The following is a 24,946-nucleotide window of genomic DNA, read 5'->3' on the forward strand; positions in this document are numbered from 1 at the left end:
CATCAAACCAACTGTCACTGGAACAATCGGTGGGAAAAGACGTCGTGGCTTCTCCGGGGAGCGGGTTGCGGGTGCTGGTGGCTGGCTGGTAATGCGCTAACATCCCTTGCCAAACCCACTAGTTGGGGCAGTTGGCAGTTGGTGTTGCATCACATCAGGCTGTCGGCCCCAGGAAACGATCGATACGGTCTACATATATCAGCTCACACTTCCCGACCTCATCTTATCGCCGCATCTTTGCGAGGTTTACTTTCATCTGCAAACCAGCCTCTGCTAGGCTTCTTTTTCAACACACACGAACACGCCAAATTCGCATTCCCCGGCGCAAGGATCGCGTTTGAACATACCAACACACCACAACGCCCTAGACCCGAATGGCCGCCCTCTCACCAAAGCCCCAAAGAAACCTGCCAGCAAGCAGCATGGTATGCCCAGTTTAGCGAAAAGAAGGAACAATGCCGTACTCAGGAAAACCAGAGCCCCAGTGGGTTTTTGGTGTTTATATGAGCCCATGCTGTATCGGACAGCAGAACTGGGTGCGGGAGCGCGGGGAGTCCCCCAGTACCAGGCCATCAATCCATAGGACTGTTTCCCACCTGCTGGTTCGGGGTCGCACCCAGACTCTCGTGGGATCTCACTGACACCGCATGCCCACGAGGTTGGGTCGTGTTAGACGCAACGGGGTCGGGGACTGCGATGGGGCTTGTATGGGCAGTCAACGACTGCAGGGCACCCTCCGCATGTTCAATGTTCTCTTGCCGTCCAACCCTACTAGGGCCCCTCGATCCTTCATGGCTAAGCCAATCGTGGTGTGTTAGAGCCTGCTCTTGTGTCCTTGTTTTATACTTCCACACGGCAATGGCGATGGGCGTGGCGGTCCCGACAATACCGAACACGATTGCAAAGATATTGTTAAGGGAAAGTCCATTCCCTCCAACAGTTGCTGGAGTATCTGCTAGCACAGAGCATTAGTCCCATATTGCACCTCAGTCTTGTCTCTCTATCAGATCGTCGACGGCGATCCGACGGAAACGTGAAGAATAGATTCCATCTGATCCATTAGGCTGACCAAAGGATAGGGGCTGTGGGTAGGTGTATTCGGCATACCTTCGCGTTCTACCATGTTGGTTGCGGCACCGGATGCGTTCTGTCATTCCATCAGTCACCCGTACTATACGGCGAGACTTGGTGTTCCGAGTATCTCACCTCCACGTAGCCGAGAAAGGCTATCCCCAAGATGAGTGCTTCGGGTGCCAGGCTCTAATGGCATGGTCAGTATCCACCCAATGTCTCTGGTCAGCGAGGAGTGAAGAGAGGTCACCTGTCTTGGGAACATGGCCTGGAACACTGTGGGCAGCCATACTGCCATGACGCTCGACAGGATGCATTGCCCAAAGTGGGATAGCCTACTCAACGTGCTGCCACATGTCATCTGGAGCTCTGACACGCCTATGCCTCTGAATAAGGGCGCATACTCTGTACCTCCACGGTTGGACATCATGAGATGGTTGGTTGCTGCCTTAATAAGAAGAGGGGACGCGACAATGATGGCGAGTCCAAGAAACGCCACCGTGAATACAACAAGGAACGACGCGATGAAGAAGAAGACCTGCAAGATAGGATAGGGCAAAGCGAGGCAGAGAGCCGGCACGGATGGTCTCATGGTGACATGGAGTGGTGCTGATTGTGAAGAAAGCGTGATTGACTGTTGGATATTAGCTTTCCGACAACCAGCAACGTCGCCCCAAGCCCTAGTAGCTTGGGAGCGATGCGACACCACCCAGCTGCCAAAGGTTTTGCATGAGCAGAAGAGGGAAACATCACGAAGGCTTACCTGGAAGGGGTTCCGCTTCGCGTACGAACGGACAACAAATGCACAACAAAGTCTTATGCCTGGGTATCGAGGATATGAGCATGCGGCAAACTGGGGAACAGAAGGTGCGTAAGTGCCATTTAAACTACAGTTTGGGAAGGGGGAAAAACCAGCCCATTACTGACGCTAAAGACGGCCATTTGTTTGGACATCGATATCCAGGCAGGCCGGCGAATCGGATCCAGACTGAAAGGAACGTCACTTATGGCGGTGATGGGGGAACGGAACGGGCTCGCCACCTCGCAGAAGTCCTGGATGGACATATAAGCGGGCCGCCAGGCATTCATTTGTTGAGGTGTGCCATGCTATGTGACCAATATACCAGATGCCACGTTCCGAATATCATTCGCTGCTCGCCATTGCTTGCTTAGGCCAGGAATGAGGAGCGCAGTCAGGAGGAACACGGGCCTACTCTCCTCCTGCGCGCAAGGTGGTATGACCTGGTGAGCCAGCCCCTTATGCCCAGATGCCAATCCACTGCATCAGACAGCTTGGGCTGGGAAGAGGCTCTTGCCCGTGCATGTACGTTGTCCGGAGGTATCATGACCACCTTAATACGCTATGCTTCTATTTCCGCCATCTCTCGAGTCAAAGTAATCGAACTGCGCCATCGACAGGGGGGCGCGCATTCGACAGCGGCCCAACGAAGGAACAACGGCCCAATCGGCGCGGAGGTCATCACTGCACGGACGCTACTACATATCATGTACACGGTCAATGGCTTGAACGGGGACTGTAGTGCCGCTTGAACGGCAGGAGAAGCGACCCCGGATTTGATACGTTTTTTATGCCCCACCCACCGTCTGCATGTTGGGAGAACGCGGCCGGCATTGCGACTCGTGTTCAATTTCAAGACAAACAACGAGAGAGGAACTGCTTTGTCCTGTCCGGTCCACAAGAACCGCAGGACGTAACCGCAGGACGCAACGACAGGTACACTCATAAAGCAATGAGTGGCCGCCAATATCAGTCTGATACATGGCGTCTGTGCCGCGAAATTAAAACTGACTCCGCTTCACTGGGTGTAAGTAAGCAGACTGAGAGGCTGATTGACTATTGGCCTAACGGTATGTTCTGCAAGAAAACAGGGAGCTGTCCTGCCCCCCTCACAGTATCTTTGCCAAGTCACGTCAGCGGTGCCCGTCAGCGAGATCGGGCCCATCTTCTACGCGGCACTGGATCGGAGGTGACGTTCACGTCGCGTGCTGCTCAACAGGGACTACTACCGGTATATATTACATTTGTCGATGATTCTGGATAACCCGATAGCTTACACCCACTAACCAAACAGAAGATCTCGACGTCAATCCACCGAAACAACTTTGTGGTTTGGGTGTGCTTGGCGTGCAGTAGCTACTCAAACATAAATATACTAGGGGCATGGAGGTAGCGGGACAAAGCCACATGTGACCAGCTAGCTATGCGGTGCGGCTCTTTCACCTTTTTTTCTGGACGACAACCGATATGAGTCCGGAACTGTCTGGGTAACTTAGGAAACCAGTAAGCTGGAGCATCTGCGAGCCCTAGTCTCATTACGGTGGTCGGTAGAACTGTTACTCTCCAACAGTATACTATTGTTAGAGTAGATTGCGGATATGTAACTCATCTTATTAACATTGGAAGTTGACCGCTAGACGTGAACGAGCAGTTGTTTGGCCGCCGACACAGCCAGCACATCCACCTGCCACCCTGAATCTTCAGCTGTCGGCCGGCAACTGCAGCATGTAGCGTGGAGGATGCATATGCATATGCAGTGTAAGTCACTAGTTACTCGTCCGGACAGGTCGAAATGAGGCTGCCCTACTGTATGTACAGCCCCACCTAGGCCATAACTCGACTCGTTAGATGACGCCCGGTTTGTGTCTGGCCAGAAGATTCTGGTCTATCACCCAGGTAGTGGTATGCTGTTATACACCACAGCTTACCGGTGAAGGGACAAGATTGGGCAATCGATCTGGTCTAACCCCCCCACCCCCCACCTTCCACCTCCCCGCCTACAGGACCCCTAGCTGTAGGCAGGATAATAGAAGAGCATGTCTAAGATAGGTAGGCGGTACAATGTTGCCCCCGCCGCTTTATAAATGTACAAAGGCATGGCAGCACCCCGCCTCGAATATGACAGGTAGTTTGCATTTGAACGAAGAGTCTCATGCCCTGCGTGGGGGCGGAAAGCTTTGGCCTATTAGCGAAGAAAAGGGGGCTGACGTACGTGGACCCCGCGACAGAACGCGGCGGAGGACTCGCGCCAGTCCGAATTCGGGTACGCCACCCGCTCGCAGTAGACAATAGAATTGTTTGTTTATACAACGGACGAAAGACTCCCAGGCTTCTACCCAGGGTTCCTCAACACTGGCAGACTTACGTACGTCAACATGCAGGCGGCTATCAGGTTCATACATTGTACAGTATTAGATAATTATATTAGATATGCACAGATGTGCAGGGTGCGGGGTAGCTACCAATTCCGCCCACCCCGCCAGCCTGCCCATGGTTGCGAGGGAAACATCAGGCTTCCCGATATGACGTATGAAATGCCGGAGCTTCGTTTCAATGAATGTGATAAAGGCTGATACGCTGGAATGGTCCAGGAGCTATGCAAAGGCCGCGCAGAATGGAAGGCGGCGTTATGGCCATCTAAGGGATAAACGGTGTGTGCTAGTAAACGCTAAGATGGCGATGGATCCAGGACATACTGACAACGAGAAACTCACTGTCATTCCGGTAAGAAGAGCCGAGCCCTGGTATTCAAGTGTACGCAAACCAGGTCAGTTAGACCTTGCGAGCGGCTGAATTTCCTTCCTGTCCAGGCTGAAACAGACGATTGCTTTCTGTGCTTGATGCAGTCAGTGCCTCACTGTGACCTACGCAATTCGTGCGTTTCCCCCAATTTCAATCAACTAATTCATACAGACCGCTAAAGTAAAGCCATCCTCCTATGTTCTTAGCATCCGCCAATCGGCTCATCTTGGTCTAAGGCCTCGCTCCAACAAGGGTCTTTTCCAGGTTGGAGAGCCAAATCTAGCCATCCTGCTAGGTCGCTGGCTTTGAAAAGGGAGGAATCTGGGGACGAGACGCAAGACGTAATCTCGGTAGGTGGAATGGGAGCTGAGCCGGCTTCGGATTGTCCTGAAGTACCGCCTGTTCGGAAAGCAGTATTGGCTTTATCCATACACTGATTCATAATTTTTCTCACGAGATTCCTCTGTATGGGTTCCGACCCGCCAAACTGTTGTACCATGCCCTGGATGAACAGTTCTGGGAGGGACGATCGCAAATGAATCTGGTATTGCTCCAGAGCTGACGAGGGCGAACATTCTTCGCGATCTGACCAACAAGACGAGTTAGTTGTCTAAAGAGGACTATATGGGCAACATGGATTGTAAGGGCAGCGGTTTCAGCAGTTGCACTCAATGGGGATGCCATGCGACGCTGGAACTTACATGGCGACGGTACGTCGGCGGAGGGAAAGAGGGTTCTGTATATATCAGCCCACCGCTCTGACTCTGACTGCGTTTTGTATTTGCTCTTCTTCTTGATCTTTCGCCAGGTATCCTCATCAATGCCATCCATGCTCTGTTTCTCTCTGGCTCCGCATGGCACTTCGGCGTGCCGGTGGTGCTCGAGCGAGGGACCCGATTCAAAAGTTACGAGACAGCGATCACATTGATGGGTAGGTAGCACATGGCGTCGTTGAAGATGCTCCCTAGAAATGATCAGCAGCTATAAGGTTAAGGTCGAGGAACAAGGTGAGGGTGAGACGGTGTAGTAGCGAACGCCCTTACATACTTGATCCGAGCCACGGTGCTATACCCAGGGCCAACACAGGTGCGTGAAGTGCCGTATTTGGCAGGGTCTCGCTTATAGAAGGGACATATCAGCCTTGGGACTTCGAGATAGGATATACTCCGTGGATCTGGTTTGGCATCTTCCACCATATCAGTTGCATTTCTATACAAGGGCTGTCCACGAGCGTCGTTACTTCCGTTGTCGAGATTGTCTTCTGCCATGCTCGCTCCATCGTACCGAGAGTGCCCCTGGGGGATTTGGCTGTTTCCAAATATCGGACTCACGTGGACCATGATTGCCAGGATAGAATTTCCAACATGTGGCGAGATTCAATGGCCGGTATCACGCAGCTGTTGGCCGTAGAAGTCCAACGTTGATTGAATTAGGTGATATAGAGATGAATTGCGAGGGCCCTGTTTGAAGGGGTGCTAGATATCTGTATTAACCAGTGTTATTCTCTGTCTCGAATAACATTGAGCTACATCAAAGGAGGCAGGCGTAGTTTGATTAAGAGAGTTTCTTCTATATTTTCCTTTCTCTCTGCACGATTAGTGTTACCAGCTATACTTATATACCCTCAATTGAGCATGTAAGGCAGCTTGGGTATGCTGCTCGCAAGAGCTAGGTAGGCTTGTGAGGGGCAGCGAAGTGCGCTGACGAAGGCGATCATCCCCGTCTAGAAGCTTCCAACACGGCGGGCGACTCATTCCAGCCAACATCAACTACTTCACTTGGGCACCTCTGCTTGAGCTGGTACGTTAGGCCGCCGGGACTTGCAACCTAACAGGCTTTGAAAAAGCTTGTTATCTACGCCTTTCTTCAACCTATATTCGGAATAATATTGGGTGTGAAGTAAAGGTGTTCTAACTCTCTCTCTTAAGTGAAACTCGTCTGATATAATGGCTGCTAGTAAGAAATCTCTCGTTCCTGATGGGCTTACGAGTCGAAGTCGTTGGTCTTGAAGGGGGTAGCGGGTAGAAGATTAGATGCGAAACTGGTGGCAGGGTGTTAGATATAACTAAAATGAATAAGGATAGAAGCGTTGAAATGATTCTAACATTAACTCGTCGAATTGCCCGGGGAAAAATCGGTTGCTACTGCTGCTGTGAGTGAGGAACTTTAATGCCTTGCCTACTGTATGTACGCCCATGTCCCCTCTCCTCGTCGAAGCCAACGCTAAACTGAATGCAACTTCTTTAACATCCAACCCACAGGAACGAATAATACATCAATCTATATCATACTGTTTTCTCCTCTCATGCCCTGTCAAATCTTGAGTCAACACACAGGGTGAAACCCAAGCCAAGTCTCCAAGGACGTCACAAGATATCCCATTATATACGGGCTAGCGATCGCTGGTCTCCCTACTGAGAGTAGGCGTCACGAGAGACAGCTCTACTTGACCATTGGAAAGGTACCAATCGTTGCCACATGCGCTGGTGAGTTTGCGTTGACACTGCCCCTCCAGGGCGCACGCGATTGATGTTTTCAGCTTGATGGCTCAATTCAGTAGGTTGATTGGATTGGGCATACGATCAGGCCGGTGGTGATCTCAAGCGCCAATAATGCTCGTTGGCGGTTCCCCCGCTGCCCAGCGCCCCCAAATCAAGCAGAAAGCGCAAGACCGATCAATCTACGGAGAAGATTCTCTTAACCTGCTACATAAAGCGGCTCGAACCAGTGCTCCCATTTAGCTCCCGCCAGATTTCCCTAATCCCAATTGCGCGGCCACCAATCACCAATACCATTCCCGACTTGCGGTCGCCTCTGCTCGTCGCCTGGAGACCACCACGGCGAGCTCTTCGGTTCCAGCTACCACCACGATCCCCAGACCTCTTGGGAATGGTTGCGATCAACGACGAGGGTCGGGGCTGAGCTGGAAGTCGACAGCGGCAGTGTCGTGGTCGTGCTTCACAAACGGCGCGTTGAGGGATCTCTGTCTAGACGACAATATAAGCAATCATGACAGCAATGACTGTCACATACGACCACATCCTGCTGAATACTAGGGATCCCGTCCGCTCTCCCATATATAAGCAGCAGAGAGCCGAATTAGTACTAGGGTTGGTGACGACCTGGGAATCCTCGGTGTTGTATGTTTTATGTTTTGCCCCCGCTCTCTCTCTTTTTGCCTCGTCTTGTCAGGCTTCGTCAGCGGCGGTAAATAGTTCGCGAGAACAATTTGAGACTCTTCCAAGCTTTTGGCTATTGTTTGACACTGATATTGGTGCGGTTAAAGTCGGTCTACAAGATTGAGTTGAAAGTGTGCAACTCTTGAAGAAGACACCAGTCGATTGGACGATAGTTCATACTAATATGGTAATACCAACAACAGTCAAGCTTATGTTAAAAAGGAGGCTTTTTATGTGCAGCCGGTCGCGCGGTTGCTGAAGCAGACATCGCCGCCGTTTCCGGACCCGTTATCGTGTCCCTCGCAGCTCTCTTTATCGTCAGGTCGCGAATAGTAGCACGTTGTCCAGGTTGCCTTAAAGAACCCAGCATGAACATCGTAGTTCGCCCAAGACATGCAACAATTCTGACCACCCTGACTCTCACACCTGCTTCGAGGCGCCCTGTTGACCGTGACATAAAATTTGCAGCTAGTGCCAGAGATGCAGCTGAGGAAACCGGCACATGTTGTAAGGGAGATCAAGTGCTTTCCGTCTCGATTCTGTCAGCAACGGGACAATGGTGCTAGAAGACAGGAAGACAAAACACGTACACCTTTGCTCCAGGTAATGAATGGGTTACTTCTAGAGATGAGGTCCTGGGCAGTGGCTGGGTGAGCCATTTGGAACAGGCGGTCGTAGTCCTCATACATGTTGGGCTCGGAGTCGGTGTACTCCTTCCCATAGAGAGCACTGACGACGGCGCCTACCTTTTTCTCTAGGGTCGAGTCGGGCGAGAGATCTGCGGCCATCTTGTGAAAGAAGGTCTCGTTATAGTTGGTGTACCCGGTATCGATGCTGAAGCCCGTCAGGTTGGCGGGCGTGTCGGCGAAGACCTGGGGGGCATCAATAGTGACATGAACCATGGGCGATCCCAGTTCATCGGAGCCAAATTTGAGAAACTCGCTGTTTCCTGAGGTTAATACAGCGAACAGGAAAGCGGCCAGAGTGCGGGACGACTGCATTGTGTAGATAGTGGGCAAGCAATAAAGATTGTTGTCAGGGTGAATGTGAGAATGCTGGAGAGATCAGGTCAAGTGAGTTTTCTACAACCGCACCACTTCGCTTTTATAGACAAACGGATTCTTCTGTCGCCATGGTCCTGCCCCGGCTTTGGGAATGCTGCGGCCTTAAGGTGGTGGTCATTCTGCAGGCGAGTGGCGTCCTGGTGCACCGACAATGTCAACCTTGAATTCAGCTTCAAGATGATAAGACACTGCGATTGGGATTCATATCGTGAATATCGCCAATCAAACTTCAAGCCCAATGACTTGAGTGAATAAGTAATAACACGAAGATGCCTGTATCAGGCAGTCTACTGGATACAATTGCTTGCTAAGGCGCTGCCACGGGTACTCCCGTAAGCTTATGGGCGTGTATGAAGATTATCCAGCTCCCTATACTTCAATTAGGCTGAGTCCAAAGGGCATCTATAAAAAGCATGTAAGACCCCTCTACGATCTAGACTACTGCTAACACATGTTCACATCTATTAGCCAAGAGGGTCTGAATAGGATGCGCCACCTATCCGGGTGGTGATTGGCCCTGATGTATGGATCGAGCTATTACATGGTGACACTCTCAGGGTTATGGTTTGAGCCGTCTCGCACTTCCTGTCCCAGGCTGATGCTCAGAGCCTGAAGGGTGCCCGTCGTCGCCGGCCCCTCATCCATGACTTGTTGATCAAAGCTCAGCTTTCCTGGCGTACCGCGTTCACCAAGCTCGTATTTTTCTCTCTGGTCTAGGTTGATATGCGGGACATGAGGAAGTTTCGGCGTCGCCCCGAGTTGCTTAGGCGACGGAATGACGTTCAGATTGAAAGGGCTCAACACAAGTTTGTTGCCGCGGTATTTGTAGGGGTTCACATCCCCGTGTAAGGCAGCGTACGCATCCAAAGCCCGAAGAGGCTTCACTGGTGTCGCCCACTTCTCATGAAGTATGGTGGTCGTTACATGAGCATTGGGCGGCTCGATGATTGGGGTGAACATCTCAAGGCCGGCGGAATCGGATTCCGCATGTCTTATTATGCCAGAGTTGTTCAATAGGGGGACTGCTAGGATTGGACCAAGGGCACCTGCTGCTTCAAGATCGGCCCCACGATGCTTCTTCGACTGCCTCAACTTCTTCCGTCTATCCTGCCATACGGGAACAGTGATGCCAATGATGGTTGCGATTATGCCGAATGCAATCGTGGTAATGACAGGAGGGGTCAGGGCAACTTGTCCGACGGCCGGCAGTGTGGTCTCTGCTACGGAATGTTAATCCGATGTCGCACATTAGGTTTGAAGACCGATGCCATTCCTTTCCCTCCAACTTACCCTCTCGCTTTGTAATTGGGGGCGCCGCCGGATGTTCCCTATTAACCAGTTAGTTTCTTCATACCTGAGAGAATATATATTTCTTACCTTTACTTGGCTTTCAAGTACCCTCGCCGAAATGAGTGCTCTGGGCACCAGCATCTGGTGATACGGTTAGCATTCATCCATAGCAAGTTAAGGTGTGCGGACTCACCTGGATTGATAGTATTGGAACACCCAACGAGACGCATTTCGGGTAATGGGTTGTTGCCCGGATGAATTCCGGCAAAGACATAGCCTTCTCATCTCCATGGCCGGTCATTGCAGTAAGGTCGGCGGGTCTCTTGCCGAGACTAACAGAAACTACAGTCATGGGAAGGGGGTGAAGAACGAAGTACATCAAGAAGGGGAATAAGGTAATGGCAGATGGGGCGAGACAGAGAACTAGCATAGGGACCATCATGATGACAGCGTTGGGCGGCATGTAACGTGCTTCTGGGATACTGATACTAGGGAGGATCTGTGTTTGACTCTTGCCTATTAGCTTTCTCTTGCAAGACCAGCAACCGTAACCCAAGGTCTGGTGCATGAACAGTGAAGGGTCACTTACAGAATGGCAAGTTGCTCGTAGTGAAGTTATGTTTGATTTATGTTTATATAGAGTGGGATAGTGAAGTCAAAGGAAGTTCCAAAGGGCATGTTGAAAGATTTATACCACGATTCTCGTGTAACAACAAAATGGGCACCTGCCCAAAACGAGGGACTTTGGATCTGGTAGGAAGGCATGAACACAAGGACAGTGAAATAACGTCAAATACAGGTATTATCTCTGGTCCGTATTCGAAATACATCGACGTAATAAAATCGATCAATCGACCGCTTGGCCCTCCTCCTTTGGGTGCCTGTCAAGATCATGCAAGATGCAGGTAGGAAGACGAAGACAAATTAGTATGGCGTGTAAAGGGGGCCAAGACCAAGATTGTGGCTTGCAACTGCAAGTAGCCGGGTTGCATGGTGTAAGTGTCAGCGATGTTATTGGATGTCAAAAAGCATCTGCAAATACGTGCAGGCCGGAGGTTTTTACCCTTGCTGACCATTACCTCCCCTTTAGCCCAACACTGCCCCCACAAGGGCTCAAATGGCCGTTTCGCGACCAGTCTCTGCTTGAGCCTGACGTTTATTGAGACTCTACTGAATACTCTTTCTGGCCTGAACACTCCTGAGCTTCCGGGCTAGCCTCCCGAGCCGCAAAAAAACCTGCGACTGGCGGTATTGCAACTCATATTAGTTCGGCACTTGCTCTTGATTCGCCAGAACTAGTGCCAATGTCCTCGCTTGCAACCGAGGAACGGGATCGCTGTATGGCGAGAAACCTTCCATGTTCTGCTTCGTCAACTTGGATATCTGAGTATATCTTAGCACTGTAAAAGCGCAACGTCAAAATAGTTCACGTACATCTGCACAGGCTTCTTTCTTCCTGGCTACCAAATTTGACCCGTTGAGTCCTATTAAACAGAAGCGTCACCTATTCAACTCGACAATCAAAACAACATGCCACTCGTCGTGATCATCTCCTATTCGGCTAATACCCGAAAAGAGCTAGCAGTGCTTGTACGCTCACGAACACCCTCCAAATGCTACACTATATGCCTTCAAGGAAGAACCGTATCGAGGGATTTATTCACTGCAGTCACAGATAAACAGCCCTCTACTCATACGTCCAATCTATTATTACTAACTCTTTTTATCTGAGAAGGGGTATTATATTATCCCCCAAGCCGTACTCTTTACATCAGGATGTCGATGGCTGCGGTGAGATCCCGAACCTTGCCTTCCAAGAAACCGCGGCGGCTCTCGCTGGCCTTGGACTCGCCCGCAATCGCCTTGAGCTTCTTCGCGCTCAGCTTGATGACCCAGTCCTGATCGAAGACGCCAAGCGGCGTCGAGGGCCCCGTCAGCAGGCAGTAGTCCACGGACTGCTGGAAGACGTTGTCGACGAAGCGGCAGAGCGCGAGGTCATAGTAGGCGCGCAGCTTGTCGTGGATATCTTGCGTGATGCGCCGTACGTTGAACTGGCTGGCCGAGGCCGCCTTGACGACGTCCGGGTTCACCGTGACCAGCTCCTCGTCGAGCGACAGACTCTTGGTACGCCCCGCCCCTTTTGATGAGGGCGGCGGTGCGCCCGCCCTGCGCCAGCTGAAGCCTCTCGCTGAACTCCTTGCTGAGCGTGTACGGTCGCTTCTGTCGCTCGATGCGCACCAGGAGCGCTGCCTGTTCCATGGCCGCCTTGTATCTGGCAAGGATCTCATCGATAATCGATGACCAGAGCATCTCTTTGACCTGCGTATCCGGACAGGCCACTTCAAGCGCATCTGTGATGAATTGGTGCACCAGCAAGATGGCCTTGCTCAGGTAAGATGTGGTCATCTGATCCCATTTGGAGGATTGTTCTCTGAATGCCATCGAAAATACGTTGCCGCCAAAAGTACCAAGGTCCATGTTGCGGGACGTGATATACATACTGTAGATCCAATTCACCGCATCTTCATCGGGGACATCCACTGAATCGGCTATGGAGACAATCCCGTCTAGCTCGGGATACGACTCAAGGTTGATCTGGCCTAGCAGCTTTTTGACTATATCGCAGCTGCAGTTGCGAATGTTGGAATCCAGATCGTTTGACTTAGTGGATTGGGATGTGTCTTCTGCGTCTTGGAACTTATGAAGGTGCGACGATAGCATGGAGTTCTCATAGAAGTCGTCACTGAGGTTGACAATGTGAGTAATGAGCCGCATGGTGACTTTGTGGAACACGGTTTCGTCCGAGTATCCACCGTTGAGGGCAGCCTTCACCGTGTCCTGGAACGTCCGGGCTATGGCACTGAGATAGAGGCGTTGCTCCATGTCGTCCTTGCGCGATTGGCCCAGGCTGTCGAGCTGCCGTTTCGTCGCCTGCAGCTCAGTCTTGACCTGGTTACGTATCTTGGGGAACTCGCGCCGGGTAAGCTGTTCCGAGAGGTCACGCAAGCGAGTCCTCAAAGCATCCGGTCCGACACGGTCTTTGGGCAGGCCGCTCCACGGCGCCATTTCGAGCGTCTTATCGCTCTTCCATTCCGCTGTGGTCTCATCCGGCCCACGGTTCTTGACAACGTAGTAGCCAAGCGTGAGCGGCTTCTTCTTACCCAGCACCAGGTCGCAAACTCTCTGCTTCTCGCTGGTCTCTGTGACCAGATCCGGCTTGGTCAGGACGCCCAAGGTGCGCTCCCCGGTGGGATCGTACAGCGACGCCAGTGTCAAGATCTCCTGGTTGTCGATGTGCACGTTGCCAGCGAGCACAGCGAGGATGATGGTCCGGCTGTCCTTGATGTACTGCTTAACCATGTCTCGGACGAGCTCGATGTCTTCTGGTGTAGTAACCCCTTCGTTGATGTTCCGGAAAATGCCCGGCACATCAATGACAGTGAGATAGTCCTCATCGGGGCCACACTTCTCGATCTTCAGCACGTCCTTGCTAAAGACCTTACCTTCAGAGCTAGAAATGTCTGTGCGAATACCCATTGCGATATTGGCCTGATCCCTTGTCAGTCGTGGCCGCACTGCCCTGTGTAAGAAGGGACGAACCTGTTTGAATATCTTTGGCAATTGCTCGCGGAAGTTTTCAATGGTCAGTGACTCGAACTTGAAACTCCCCAGCCTCTTCTTGTCATCGTCCGAGGCATCTGGGCCTGGGATGATCGTGACAGTCACCCTGCTTTCTGGGTCACGACGAGAGGTGATCTGCGTAGCAAACCGTGTACAGAGCTCCACGTTGTGCTCCATGGGAAGACCGGTCGCAGTTTCCAGTAACGACGACTTCCCAGAGCTCTGGTCCCCCACGACTACCAGCTTGATTGATGTCAGCGCCAGCCAATGTTGTAAAAACACTGGGTAGGAGTTACTTGGGTAAGTGGAACATGCTGGTTGATGTTCAATTCGCGAACTTTGTCGATCGTCTCGAGAAGGGCAGCGTCGGTGACCCGATCTGTCGCATGCGAAGCTGTCATAGTACCAACGATTGTTGTTGTAATTGGGAGCCAATGGAAGACGGTCAAAGATGGGTTGATAATGCAACGCTGTCTGTATTCGCAGTGGTAGAAAGAAGGCGATGCTGGTCCAAGTTGAAACGACAGAGATGCGTCCCACTACCACCCCTCATATACTGAGTTATCTGCATCGTGCTCATGGTCAATTCCCCTCAAACGGGCATTAGGTGGTTGGACTGCGGCAAGACACATAAGTGTAAATACTGGGCTGCAAATGTGGTCGGCCTCCCACAGGCCCGCAAGCATAGCTCCAGGCTGTGTAACTCATCGCGATATATGATTCGCCAAGACTCTTGTCACACCGCGCGAGACGGGAAGCAACAAGAAATATCATAGTTGGTAGATAGCTTATTGGTTTGAAAAACTGAACAAACAACGGATAACTCACCAGTCTGATCATTATTGACAAGATTGATCTGTTCCTCCCTGCAGCGGCGGTATTTGGCACCAGTCCAGTCCATTGACGGCGACAAATACCCAGGGCGCATCTGGGCCAGTAGGGACGGCGACTTCCAGGCCTCCGCGACCTGCAGCATCTGGAACCAACAAGTAGTGGCGGGGAATAACGCTTCACTTGGCAAGTTTAGGTAGGATCTTCGCGCTCATGATCGTGTTTCTGGTAAACGTCAATTGAGAGAGATATCATGGTCATTAGGTGTCTGATTCTCGTCTTCGTCTGTAGCTAGAATACAACGCCGGATAAAGTATTCTACAACTCTGCGCTTCTTGGGGTTAAGGGGCTCGTCCATCCTGAACTCATTTCGCCTCCGAGGAGTGTTGCCATGGAAGGATAGCGGAAAACAATCAAAAAACCATGCATTTTGGGAAACCAGTCAGTTGAGAACAACCCCGTCCCTCTCCTTTTGCCTCACGTTAATACCAGTAAGAAAAGGAAAAGGGGTAAAAATAAGAACCTGTAACTCCTCCCTGGCGATAATTTGGGGTATACGGGAAAAGTGTCGTTGCATCCGTTGGCGCCAGATGCGTGTATGAGAAAATGATAAAGAAAGCCGCCCCCTTTCTTTCCGAATGTACAGTATGACACCACCAAAATGCTTTAAGAAAACAATGCGTCTCTCTTCCTCGTCTCCAATATTTACATCCCTTGCATCATGTTACCGCCCATGTTCTGCTGCTGCTGCTGCTGCTGCTGCTGTTGCTGTTGCTGCATCAAATGTAGCTGTTGCTGGTTACGCATCTGAGCCTGGGCTTGCATAAACATCTCACGAGCCTTAACGCTGGCGTCTCTACGAGCCTTGACCACCATCTCCGGAGGTATCGCCTGCGCGCTGCCAAATTGCTGAGCAAGAAGTTGTATGTTATGCTGGAAGATCTGGTTTTGCTTTTGCTGCACCTGTGGGGGGAGTTGCTGCTGCTGCTGCTGCTGTTGTTGCTGCGCTCGCATCAGCTGTTGCTGCTGATTTTGCTGCATCTGGTGCATGGCCGCCATTTGTGGTGGGCTCATGCCATTCGTGTTAGCGAAATTGTTCATGTTGCCCATCTGTTGCTGGTTGTTCAGGGAATTCTGCATCTGCATCTGCTGCTGCTGCAATTGCGCCACCCGTTGCTGGAAGCCCTGCGTCAATTGTTGCTGTGCCTGCGGCGTCAACATGCCATTTTGCTGTAGATTAAACATTTGCTGCTGTAATTGAGCGCGCTGCTGTTGGAGCTGCTGTTGGAATTGCTGCTGTATTTGCTGCTGCATTTGTTGTTGGGGATTCTGCCCGTTCATCTGCATAGCAGCCATTTGCTGCCGAGCCGCGATCTGCTGTCGCTGTTGCTGGGCCGCAAGCTGGGCCGCCATAATAGAGTTCTGCATATGAGCCATGTTTTGGCCATTCATACCCATATTCTGGCCCGACTGGGAGTTGGATGCCATCATGCCCGGAGGCGGACTAGCTTGGGTCATCCTGGGAGTGGCCATCGGTCGGTTCATCGGGGTGTTCGGCATTCTGGGTGTGCCGCCCGGATGGCTCTGCTGGCTACCTCTGGCAGACATGCCTGCAGACATGGGGACGGACATGGGCCCATGGTTCTGCACCACCGACGACGGCCTTGGTGGACTGCCGCCCATGCCCGAGTTGGTTTGCTGCATAGGTACATTGCCCACCATAGGAGATGACATATTCTGGGGCGTGCCTTGACGGACAACCGGAGATGAGACCGGTGGTTGAGAAACATTTTGAAATCGGTGTTGCTGTAGACCGCCTGGCATGGGGCTCGGGGGAGGATGGCTATGCGATGCTTGCGACAGCTGGGGTTGCATGGCCGGGGGAGACTGTGCTGCTGCAGCCTGTGCCTGTGCCTGTGCCTGCGCTTGGGCCTGTGCTTGGGCCTGTGCCTGTTGTTGAGCTGCCGCCGCCGCTGCTTGTTGCTGGGCCTGCTGTTGGGCCTGCTGCTGGGCTTGTGCTCGCGCAGCAGCAGCCTGTTCTTGTTGGACTCGGCGAGCCTCGGCCTGCTGTCGGGCCTGTACCCGGGCAGCCTCTTGATCCCGTCGCGTCTTCTCGGCTTCCTGCAGTCGTTGTTGTTCCTGCTGTTGCTTGCGTTGCTCATTCAGCTTGCGTTCCTGCTCAGCCTGGTGCAGCTTCTCTTGCTCCTTCTTTTCGGCATGAGCTCTCTTAATGTCTTCAATGACCTTAAAACGTTCGAAACGAGGCTCGAAGGTAGCACCGCCGGCTTGTCCACTGCCATTGGCGCTTTCACTGCCGCCTTGGGCACCACCAGCATTAGAGGATAGACGTTCGTCTAAGGTCAGCATGTACTTCTCATGATCGGCGGCCAGAGCCTCGTCGGCGGCTCTTTCGGCCACTGTACGTTTCCTGCCCTTGGGCAGTGGCTGTGGATCAGAATGCCTGTCGTCCGCCAATTGCTCGAGGAGAGATATTGTCTCTTGGGCATTCTTGGTAGGTTCCAGATACAGAGGTCCTCCAGTTGCAAGCAGAATCTGGCCCTCGGCCGCTTGGATACTGCCAGCATCCAGCTCCATCTTTTCTCTTTTCAGCTTTTTGGATGGCGGCGGCTTAGCAGACGCAGTCGTCGGTGTTGGCGGCATGGCTGCTATAGGAGTTGGCGGCGGGACCATGCCATCGGCTTTGCTATCAGCCGGCGTCGAAGCTTTGATCATGAGATCAGTCTGCAAGCTGTGAGGCGTTGGGTGCAGAACAACTGTAATGATCTTTGCCTTCTGGGGACCTTTGCTGCTCTTCTGCCCATCTGGCAAAGCTGGTGCTGGCATATTTTCCTTCTCGGCGGCATCCGCGGCGGTGCCCTTGGTGTCTCCGGCCGCCGCCGCAGCGCCATCGGCCCCATTCGCCTCATCCTTTGGGTAGGGGACATATGGCGAGGGCGTGATGAATGTGTTGTAGTTATGTACGGAGAAAGGAGCAGTTTTGTTGGCTTTCGAGGACGGTTGCGTATTACTTTCTTTGGCCTGCGCTGCTGACTTGTGGTCGTGTACCTGAACTATTAAGCATCCCTCGTAGAAGGGGACGCCTGACTCAATGAAATAGCCCAATAGATCGTGAGGTAAGGTCCGAGTACGGATGTGCTCCAAGAACACCCGCATGGGTGACTTGTACGGGAAGATGCCGTCTTGCTGGTCGAAGCGGAAATGCGTGGGGTGCAAGTGTACAATGAGTGAAGGCGGCTGCCCCGCGAATTTGGAAAGAATGTATTTGTCTGTGATGACTGCCGGACGTGGCTCGTTGTTGTGAGGCCCTGCGCTGTCCAGGGCCTGGCTAGCTGATCTGAGGCTGGGCTTCTTTTGGTTGTGTGTGTTCGTATCGCGCCTCGGGCGATTCACGTTCGGGCGATTCGCCATGTTGCCGTTGACGCCGTTTATAGCTACGGAATGTGAGGCAGAGCTGGCGTGTGTGATGGGTTGCTGCTTGCCATTCGCAGCAGCATTAGGTGGTTTCTTGGCTGACATGGAAGGGGATTGAGAGGGTGAAGATCGAGCTGATATGGCGCCATTGGTCTGTATGCCCGAGGGTCGCTTGACCTTATTCGGCATATGTGCTGGTACAGGCGTGGGAGGAGCAGCCACGACCGGAGCCATGGCTGCGGCTCACTCTGCAAATCTCGTAATAGAGATGCGCGTAGGTGGTTGCGCAAGGTTCTGCTGCCTGTCGTCGAAGATGACAGGAGGGTGGGAAGCGCGCCCAGTGGGCGATGTTCGGAGACGAGATTGTCACCGTCTCGCGAGCTGAACCATCAACACCGGAGAGAGTCAAGTAGCTGGTGTGTATTATTTTGATGGGCGCAAGGATGTCGCGGACGGGTTTCGCGTGATGAACAAGATGAGGTTGGCGATATATGGATGGTGGGTCGCAAGTCGCGTACGGTAGCGAGTGACGTCGGTCGGAAACTGGGTCGATGAGTGCGTGGAAAAGACGGCGCGGTGGGTTCTGGGAGTATTAGATAATGTACAAGGAGAGCATGCCCAGCAATTTGCGACGAAGAAGAAGACGGGAAGCCTTAGAAGTGTCGAGTGTCGAAATTGCCCGTCTCGGATATCAGTTGTTGGCCTTCCTTTGTGTGGGGTTTGGCTTTGTATGGGAGTTATTTAATCTGAGCTGAGACGGACAACCACAATTGAGCCTCATTTTCTGGGAGACGTCTTCCGATGTTGGCGCACGGACCATGTTCGCTCCCCAGGACTGGACGGACCACACAGCGAGCGTGACAGCCTACAGCAGACAGACCACAGCACCTGGAATCATGGACCTAACCCGCTAAACCACCACCCCCAATGCAAGTAGCCGCCTAACAAACCCGCCTACAACGCGTGTAAGCATACACCTATGTAGACACCTAACCCACCCATGGGCTTTTACCACAGGGCAAACCTACACTTCGATAGATGATTTACAATCTACTCGAACAGCCATCCACCATCTGGAATCTCCACGTGATCCCCGCAATCGAACACCCTCTTACCCCAAGCTCCACGATGGAGGCAAGGATCAGCAGCCAACTAATTGACAATTGACGAATTTCTAGCACTACCGATGTCCGTCTTCCGCTCCAATCCAACTGGCTCATGTTCTCGCTTCTCATTTAATAACGTCCAGGAAGCATTTTAGAGAAACATTGAAACGAGGTCAGCTCATAGAGACTATCAAAGTTGGCTGCATATCGGTGCTAATGTACAATTATGATGTCCCGATTGTGCGGTAAGTAGGCAGTCTGAACCGCCTCACGAGAGTTCCCTCTAGAGATAGCAATAGTACATAGGTAGATGGCGATCTGACTCTAGACAACAACCAGGGCAGCTCAAGCATAAGCCAGCACGAGGTATCAAGCAGAAATGCAGTGGTATTGAGCTATATATAACACGTCGCCAAAATCACACGCACAATTAACATATCCTAAACCTGTCATGAGTTCCAAAATCATCCTTCCATCGTGATAGCCTACTCTTTTCCTTGCACACGGCGTTCCCAATCGTCACCGACCCGGACGCTGTCCACCACTACTACTCCCCTGCCACGACCGACGCGTTCCTCTCGCTGCCACCACACTTCCTTGTCGTCGGGTTCGCCAATTCCGGACTCGCTGTCTGCCAGTCCGCCATGGCCGCCGTTGGCTCCAACGATCAAAATCACGTCGTGTCGCAACCACGTCTGGAGCTGAGTGATATGACCCCCGTTGTCGCCGGCGAGCGACTCCTGAAGATAAACAATCTCAGGCTGTAGGTGTCGAAGAATGTGAACGTGGCCATTAGGCGAAGTGAAGGGCATAATCATCGAGTCCTTCTCCACAAGTACCAAGGCTTGCGAATAGACCGCGTTGAAAGCTCCGTCGGTGTTAGCTTTCGGGATGGGGAAACTTGGGTGTTGTTAGCAGGAGTACTATGTTAAAAGAATGCACTGTGAAGACATACGAGGGGCTCTTTATTTCCTCTCCGGGTGTTTGAACCTGGTCGTGGCCAATATTCGAGAACGAGGAATCCAAAGAAGGCGGCCGTGGGTTACTTGCAGCCGTGGCCTCTAAAGCATTTTCCTTGAGGCCGGGCGAATAGATCAGAACAAACAACTTGACCTTGGAAAAGTCGGTGTTGCGAGGTATATGCGAGAGAATGGACTGTCACGGTACGTTAACGGAAGAACTCGTATTGGTTTGTGGGAGATGGCATCCTACAGCATGTTCGTGGAACCCGTCTTCATCAAAATCATCAATGTTTGTGTCGGCTGAGACCACCACGGCCACGGTTTTCCTTCGTTTGCCCGCCTCTCGAGGCGTAACCTTAGGCGGTTCGTCACTTGTGGTGGTCTTGAGGTTCTCCCTTGGATTGTCTCTCGGGGTTTCAGCGGGGGTTTCCCTTGGGGCGTCCTTTTCGGCGTCCTTTAGGTTGTCCCTTGGATTTTCCCTTCGCGACTCCGCTTCCTGCGACCAGGTCTCATGGTCTGCGTATGCAGTTTTGTCTTCTTCGCGTATGGCAGCCAATGCACTCCCCATGGCAGCACCCACGGCCCCCGCGCCCGCAGCCAGCGTCTTCCCAGCGTTGGTAAGGAACTGCTGCGGACTAGGGGTCCGCCGCAAGGCCCCCGACATCCCCCATCCCGCGTTCAGGTTGGCCTCTTCGCGTGCTTCGGTGACGCCGTACGTGGTGCCGCCGGCGGCTCTGGCCGATGAGGAGGGGTCGGCCGCGGTGCCGTAGTTTGTCGGGCCTGAGGCGCCATATGCTGGGTTGTCGCCGTAGTCGGCGTTTTCGTAATCGAGGTCGCCGGCGGTGTGCTCCTCCTCTTCCTCTTCCTCATTCGATCGTTGGCTCCATGCCCAAACCGCGACTCCGGCTGTGGCGACAGCCACGGTTAGGACTAATGGTACCCAATGGCCCCAGGGGCCCCTCCTGCGGGATCGCGAGGAATCGTATGAGGATGACATATGGTTTCCTTTTAGATAGCAGGTCTCATCGCAATTGTTCAATGCCTATCAAGGCTTTGGCTTCGAGCAAGGTCAAAGCACACGAGCGACTGGACAAACAGATGCCAAAATGCATAGATATGGGTGCTGCAACCGCGCCCGACACCGAACTTCGAAAATGAATGGGCTGGGAGCTGGCGATTGGGCAAGGCTGGGTGGGCAATGACGATTGTAAGGGAGGGAATCCCCGGGGCCCGGGGGTGGCTGGGGCTCACCTCAACTCACCTAGGCGGCTAGAGCAGGAGGAAGCCTACAAAAGAGGAGCTTGGGCCGTGAGCTGGCAACGCGAGCAACGGCCTGGCCGACCAACCGAAGTGGACTACTTGTAATCGATAAGGCACCTGCATTGCACTGAGTGGACTCGGCTGCTCTTATTGGTCCAAGCCCTTGCGCAGCTGCACTGATCATGTGACCTCGCTGTAATCGGAGCAGAATTGACGTCCATCCCACCAAAGATGGCCTGTGCTTCTGTGAATGACTGCGAGCAGTAGTGGGCTGTCACTTTTTGTATGACTCTTCTCATGGGAATCGGCAATTGATCGCTCAGTTCTTTCCAACGTCGAGGCCAGGACTTGCTAAATCGTCACACGAGCTTGTCCATCTTTCCCTGGGAATTATTTCCACTGAAGTTTTGTCGCATTTGCAAGCAAGAAGCCCTCTGCCCGCATACGAATCTTCGGCTCTTATCCGCCGCAGTCGCTTCAACCCCCCACCAAAATTCGACTTGCTACTTGTGTGTAGGAACTCGTGATAGACCACGGCCAAGATGCCCCACGCGGTATCTATGCCGTCGCCGGGCATACAGGCTCTCATTCTGTGCGGACCCGGATCTTCGTTCCCAACGTTCACGTCGAACCCAGATGAGAACCCCAAGGCGTTGCTGCCCATCGCAAACAGGCCTATGGTCTGGTATCCGATAGATTTCTGCTATCGTACTGGAATCACAAGTAAGGCCAATCCCTCTTTGCCCTGACCGTGTCGTTGCTCTTTGCACTTGGCATCAATTCTTTGAGGTTGATCAAACCACCCCATTTCCCCCTGCGTGTGATACCTTAGAAAAGATCATGTGTGAGCTGCACCACTTACTCTGGGTTTATTGGAGTGCAATGCAAAGCGTGTGCGACATGCGTATGGCTCAGTGTATGAACCTGGTATACCATTCCGCTTCAAACAGCCATTGCACCTTCTTCCTAAATCGCCAGCCAGTGTATACAGCTAGTTCTCGCCCGCACTCTGAAGTTCTGCTTTTCATACTCGCCTAACGAAATCAAGATTTGTGTAGCTGACGATACTTACAGACATCACCTTGATATGTCCCCCATCTGCTTCAAACGCTATCAATACTGCTTTGAAGACCAATCCGTTCTTGACAAGCCTACCACACCCACGACCGGACCTGTTGGCTCCTGAGGGTCTTGACCAGAACACAGGTACTGCCGAGATACTCCGTCTACCAGAGGTCAGGGAAATAGTTACCTCGGACTTCGTGGTGCTACCTTGTGACCTGGTGTGTGAGCTTGGCGGCGACAGGCTCCTCCAAGCATGGATGGTCAAGGCTGCCACTGGCTTGATGGATGATGAAGATTTCCCTCGCGGCAGTGGCGGATTAGGTGTATGGTACGAGACCAAAACCGCCACGGCCATCAAGGGCGAAGAGACGGATTTCATCGCAACTGCACCCCTCGCACAACCTACTGTGCCTTCAGCAAAAGACTCTTTACTACCACACCTCTCGAAGCTGGCACTCTCGATGCCAAAAGACTCGATGAAAGATGTGGTTGAAGAAAAGGGCGGCTTTCCGGTACGGCATGGACTACTGCGTAAACACCCCAAACTCAGAGTGCTCACGACCCACCGGGATGCACACATCTACATCCTTCCGCGGTGGACAATGGACTTCGTTCAAGCAAACCCGCGCCTTGAAAGCATAGGAGAGGATGTCATTGGATGGTGGGCCAAAGCTGGCTGGCAACCTGCGCTTGCCGAGAAGCTGGGGATCAAGAAGATCTCGCAAGGTCAGCCATCGGAGGACCAAGGCCAGTCTCGCGACCATGGCGATAGTGTGCCGCCTTCGCCAACAACACACGATCAATCGCCAGAAGCCTCACCGTCCCGTAATACCTATCATCGGAAGTCTCTGGTCTCTTCCAAGTCAAAAGAAGATGTGCCATCTTTGTTAGCCTACATCCACCCATCCGCGAAGCCCGATGTACCGCTCATCCGCCGTGTTGATAACGCCAAACTACTCTTAGCGGTCTCGCTGCAGCTTGCGAAGTTACTCTCCATTGAAGAGGTCGGCCTTGATGCGGCGTCCGTCTATGCGCATGCCAAAAAGGTAGCGTACCCGGAGGGCGTGAAGCCGCGGACAACCATCACAAGACAAGATACGCTGATAGCCGATAATGTCATGGTGGAGGAGAAGACATCGATCAAGGAATGTGTGATTGGTGCGAACTGCCAGATTAGAGAAGGGGCCAAGCTCTTCCAGTGTCTCCTTATGGACGGAGTCGTGGTTGGCAAGGGCTGCAAACTCACTCGGTGCATCTTGGGCAAGCGCAGTGACATTGGTGAAGGCTCTACACTAACCGACTGCGAGGTACAAGAAAACCTCCTGGTGGAGCCGAAGAGTAAGTGCATGCTTATCTGACCCCTTAATCGTGAATTTTCTTACTAACGTACAATAGCCGAGGAGAAGGAGAACAAGCTGATGAGCAGCGACGGTTTGGAAGCGACGGAACAGGAAATGGAGGAATTCCTAGGTGATGACGAGGTCGCGATTGCCTAGTCCGCCATGACTATCGAGGATCTGCCTCTGGTCATATTCCAACCAACCAACCTAGTAAAATTCAAGCACCTGAGCATGCCATATTGCCCACTCAGCATCCCACATAACAGCCACATACAATTATTGGCTTGATCCGCATAACCAGTCATTTTGCAGTGGCAATGAGGACGTTGTAGCGCATCCTTGGTCTGCAGACCGTTGCTCCATCATGATGCCCTGATCAGTTGTCAGGTCGGAAATCCGAGAGTTCGGGACGGTTAAATCAATAATGCGACTGTTTTGATTAGAGACGGTCACATTGGTGAAGTACTATTGTCTCATTCGCATTTGCAAGCCCATGCTGGATCAGATGCACATGGCCCAATGCATTTTGCCATTGCATTAGCGACACATCCATCTATGCCCAATCATACCGTAACCAGGTAGCCAGCCAGTCGCCTAGTCGCCCTATCAACCAGCCTTTGTCGGCTTTCTAGACGAAGTACACCCCTGTTCCTGTCCTCGATGGTAGGCCGATCCCGGTTGACATAGCCTGTCTAGCTTGCTTTGCCCTGGCTGGCTTTTTCCTCGCGCAGATGGTCTTGCATGTCAAGGATGGGTGGCGTTTCCCCCAATGATTACTTAAGTCACATCTACTAACTACGCACATACATGAATGGCAAAGACGTGTGTATTTTCAGACGATACACTTGGCATACGCAAACATACCCCGTTACTTCCTTCTTTATTACCCGCATGAGGATATGCACTCATGATCTGTCCACAACCAATCAGAACCCTTGTTCGATATGTCCCAAGTCTCCCACACGGTCGTTTTCGACTGCGAAGCTCAGACGCGGTGGGCAGGGATTGACATTAGGGTATCAGAAGTGGTTTGCAGAGAGGGCATGGTAATTGACAATGGCATTTGGATCAGCCACCAAGAAGTCCGCGCACCATTCCTGGTGACATTGGTTGACGGCATGGATGGACGTTGGTTGATGAGGGGTGTTGTTGTTCGGCAGCAAGCATGATGCGTGCGTATCTCT

The 24,946-nt window shown here is 52.4% G+C and overlaps 8 protein-coding genes across 8 annotated transcripts; 1 reads left to right on the forward strand and 7 right to left on the reverse strand.

The window, feature by feature from the left end:
• Positions 1-572: 572 nt before the first annotated feature.
• PG998_009998 (uncharacterized protein) lies at positions 573-1,663 on the reverse strand (the record flags this gene model as incomplete). Its single annotated transcript, XM_066876814.1, has 4 exons — positions 573-952; positions 1,108-1,147; positions 1,207-1,260; positions 1,322-1,663. 4 exons carry the CDS (start codon positions 1,661-1,663, stop codon positions 573-575), a joined length of 816 nt encoding a protein of 271 aa, XP_066728970.1.
• A 3,151-nt stretch (positions 1,664-4,814) lies between these two features.
• On the reverse strand, positions 4,815-5,952 carry PG998_009999 (uncharacterized protein; the record flags this gene model as incomplete). The annotated part of the gene is made up of 3 exons (XM_066876815.1): positions 4,815-5,197; positions 5,314-5,576; positions 5,660-5,952. 3 exons carry the CDS (start codon positions 5,950-5,952, stop codon positions 4,815-4,817), a joined length of 939 nt encoding a protein of 312 aa, XP_066728971.1.
• A 2,069-nt stretch (positions 5,953-8,021) lies between these two features.
• Positions 8,022-8,792, reverse strand: PG998_010000 (uncharacterized protein; the record flags this gene model as incomplete). Its single annotated transcript, XM_066876816.1, has 2 exons — positions 8,022-8,330; positions 8,382-8,792. The coding sequence occupies 2 exons, from the start codon at positions 8,790-8,792 to the stop codon at positions 8,022-8,024; spliced, it is 720 nt and encodes a 239-aa protein (XP_066728972.1).
• A 600-nt stretch (positions 8,793-9,392) lies between these two features.
• Positions 9,393-10,587, reverse strand: PG998_010001 (uncharacterized protein; the record flags this gene model as incomplete). The annotated part of the gene is made up of 4 exons (XM_066876817.1): positions 9,393-9,846; positions 10,146-10,183; positions 10,233-10,286; positions 10,339-10,587. 4 exons carry the CDS (start codon positions 10,585-10,587, stop codon positions 9,393-9,395), a joined length of 795 nt encoding a protein of 264 aa, XP_066728973.1.
• A 1,324-nt stretch (positions 10,588-11,911) lies between these two features.
• PG998_010002 (uncharacterized protein) lies at positions 11,912-14,167 on the reverse strand (the record flags this gene model as incomplete). The annotated part of the gene is given in 4 exon segments (XM_066876818.1): positions 11,912-12,263; positions 12,274-13,694; positions 13,746-14,009; positions 14,063-14,167. 4 exon segments carry the CDS (start codon positions 14,165-14,167, stop codon positions 11,912-11,914), a joined length of 2,142 nt encoding a protein of 713 aa, XP_066728974.1.
• Positions 14,168-15,302: 1,135 nt separating this feature from the next.
• Positions 15,303-18,263, reverse strand: PG998_010003 (Spt20 family-domain-containing protein; the record flags this gene model as incomplete). Its single annotated transcript, XM_066876819.1, has 1 exon — positions 15,303-18,263. One exon carries the CDS (start codon positions 18,261-18,263, stop codon positions 15,303-15,305), a length of 2,961 nt encoding a protein of 986 aa, XP_066728975.1.
• A 1,357-nt stretch (positions 18,264-19,620) lies between these two features.
• Positions 19,621-21,094, reverse strand: PG998_010004 (uncharacterized protein; the record flags this gene model as incomplete). Its single annotated transcript, XM_066876820.1, has 3 exons — positions 19,621-20,035; positions 20,091-20,290; positions 20,348-21,094. The coding sequence occupies 3 exons, from the start codon at positions 21,092-21,094 to the stop codon at positions 19,621-19,623; spliced, it is 1,362 nt and encodes a 453-aa protein (XP_066728976.1).
• An 805-nt stretch (positions 21,095-21,899) lies between these two features.
• PG998_010005 (Translation initiation factor eIF-2B subunit gamma) lies at positions 21,900-23,918 on the forward strand (the record flags this gene model as incomplete). The annotated part of the gene is made up of 3 exons (XM_066876821.1): positions 21,900-22,080; positions 22,432-23,760; positions 23,818-23,918. 3 exons carry the CDS (start codon positions 21,900-21,902, stop codon positions 23,916-23,918), a joined length of 1,611 nt encoding a protein of 536 aa, XP_066728977.1.
• Between the last annotated feature and the right edge of the window lie 1,028 nt (positions 23,919-24,946).

The sequence above is a fragment of the Apiospora kogelbergensis genome (assembly GCF_038363985.1).
Source record: "Apiospora kogelbergensis strain CBS 113332 chromosome Unknown utg000006l_segment0_segment0, whole genome shotgun sequence".
Classification (NCBI taxonomy): Eukaryota; Fungi; Ascomycota; class Sordariomycetes; order Amphisphaeriales; family Apiosporaceae; genus Apiospora; species Apiospora kogelbergensis.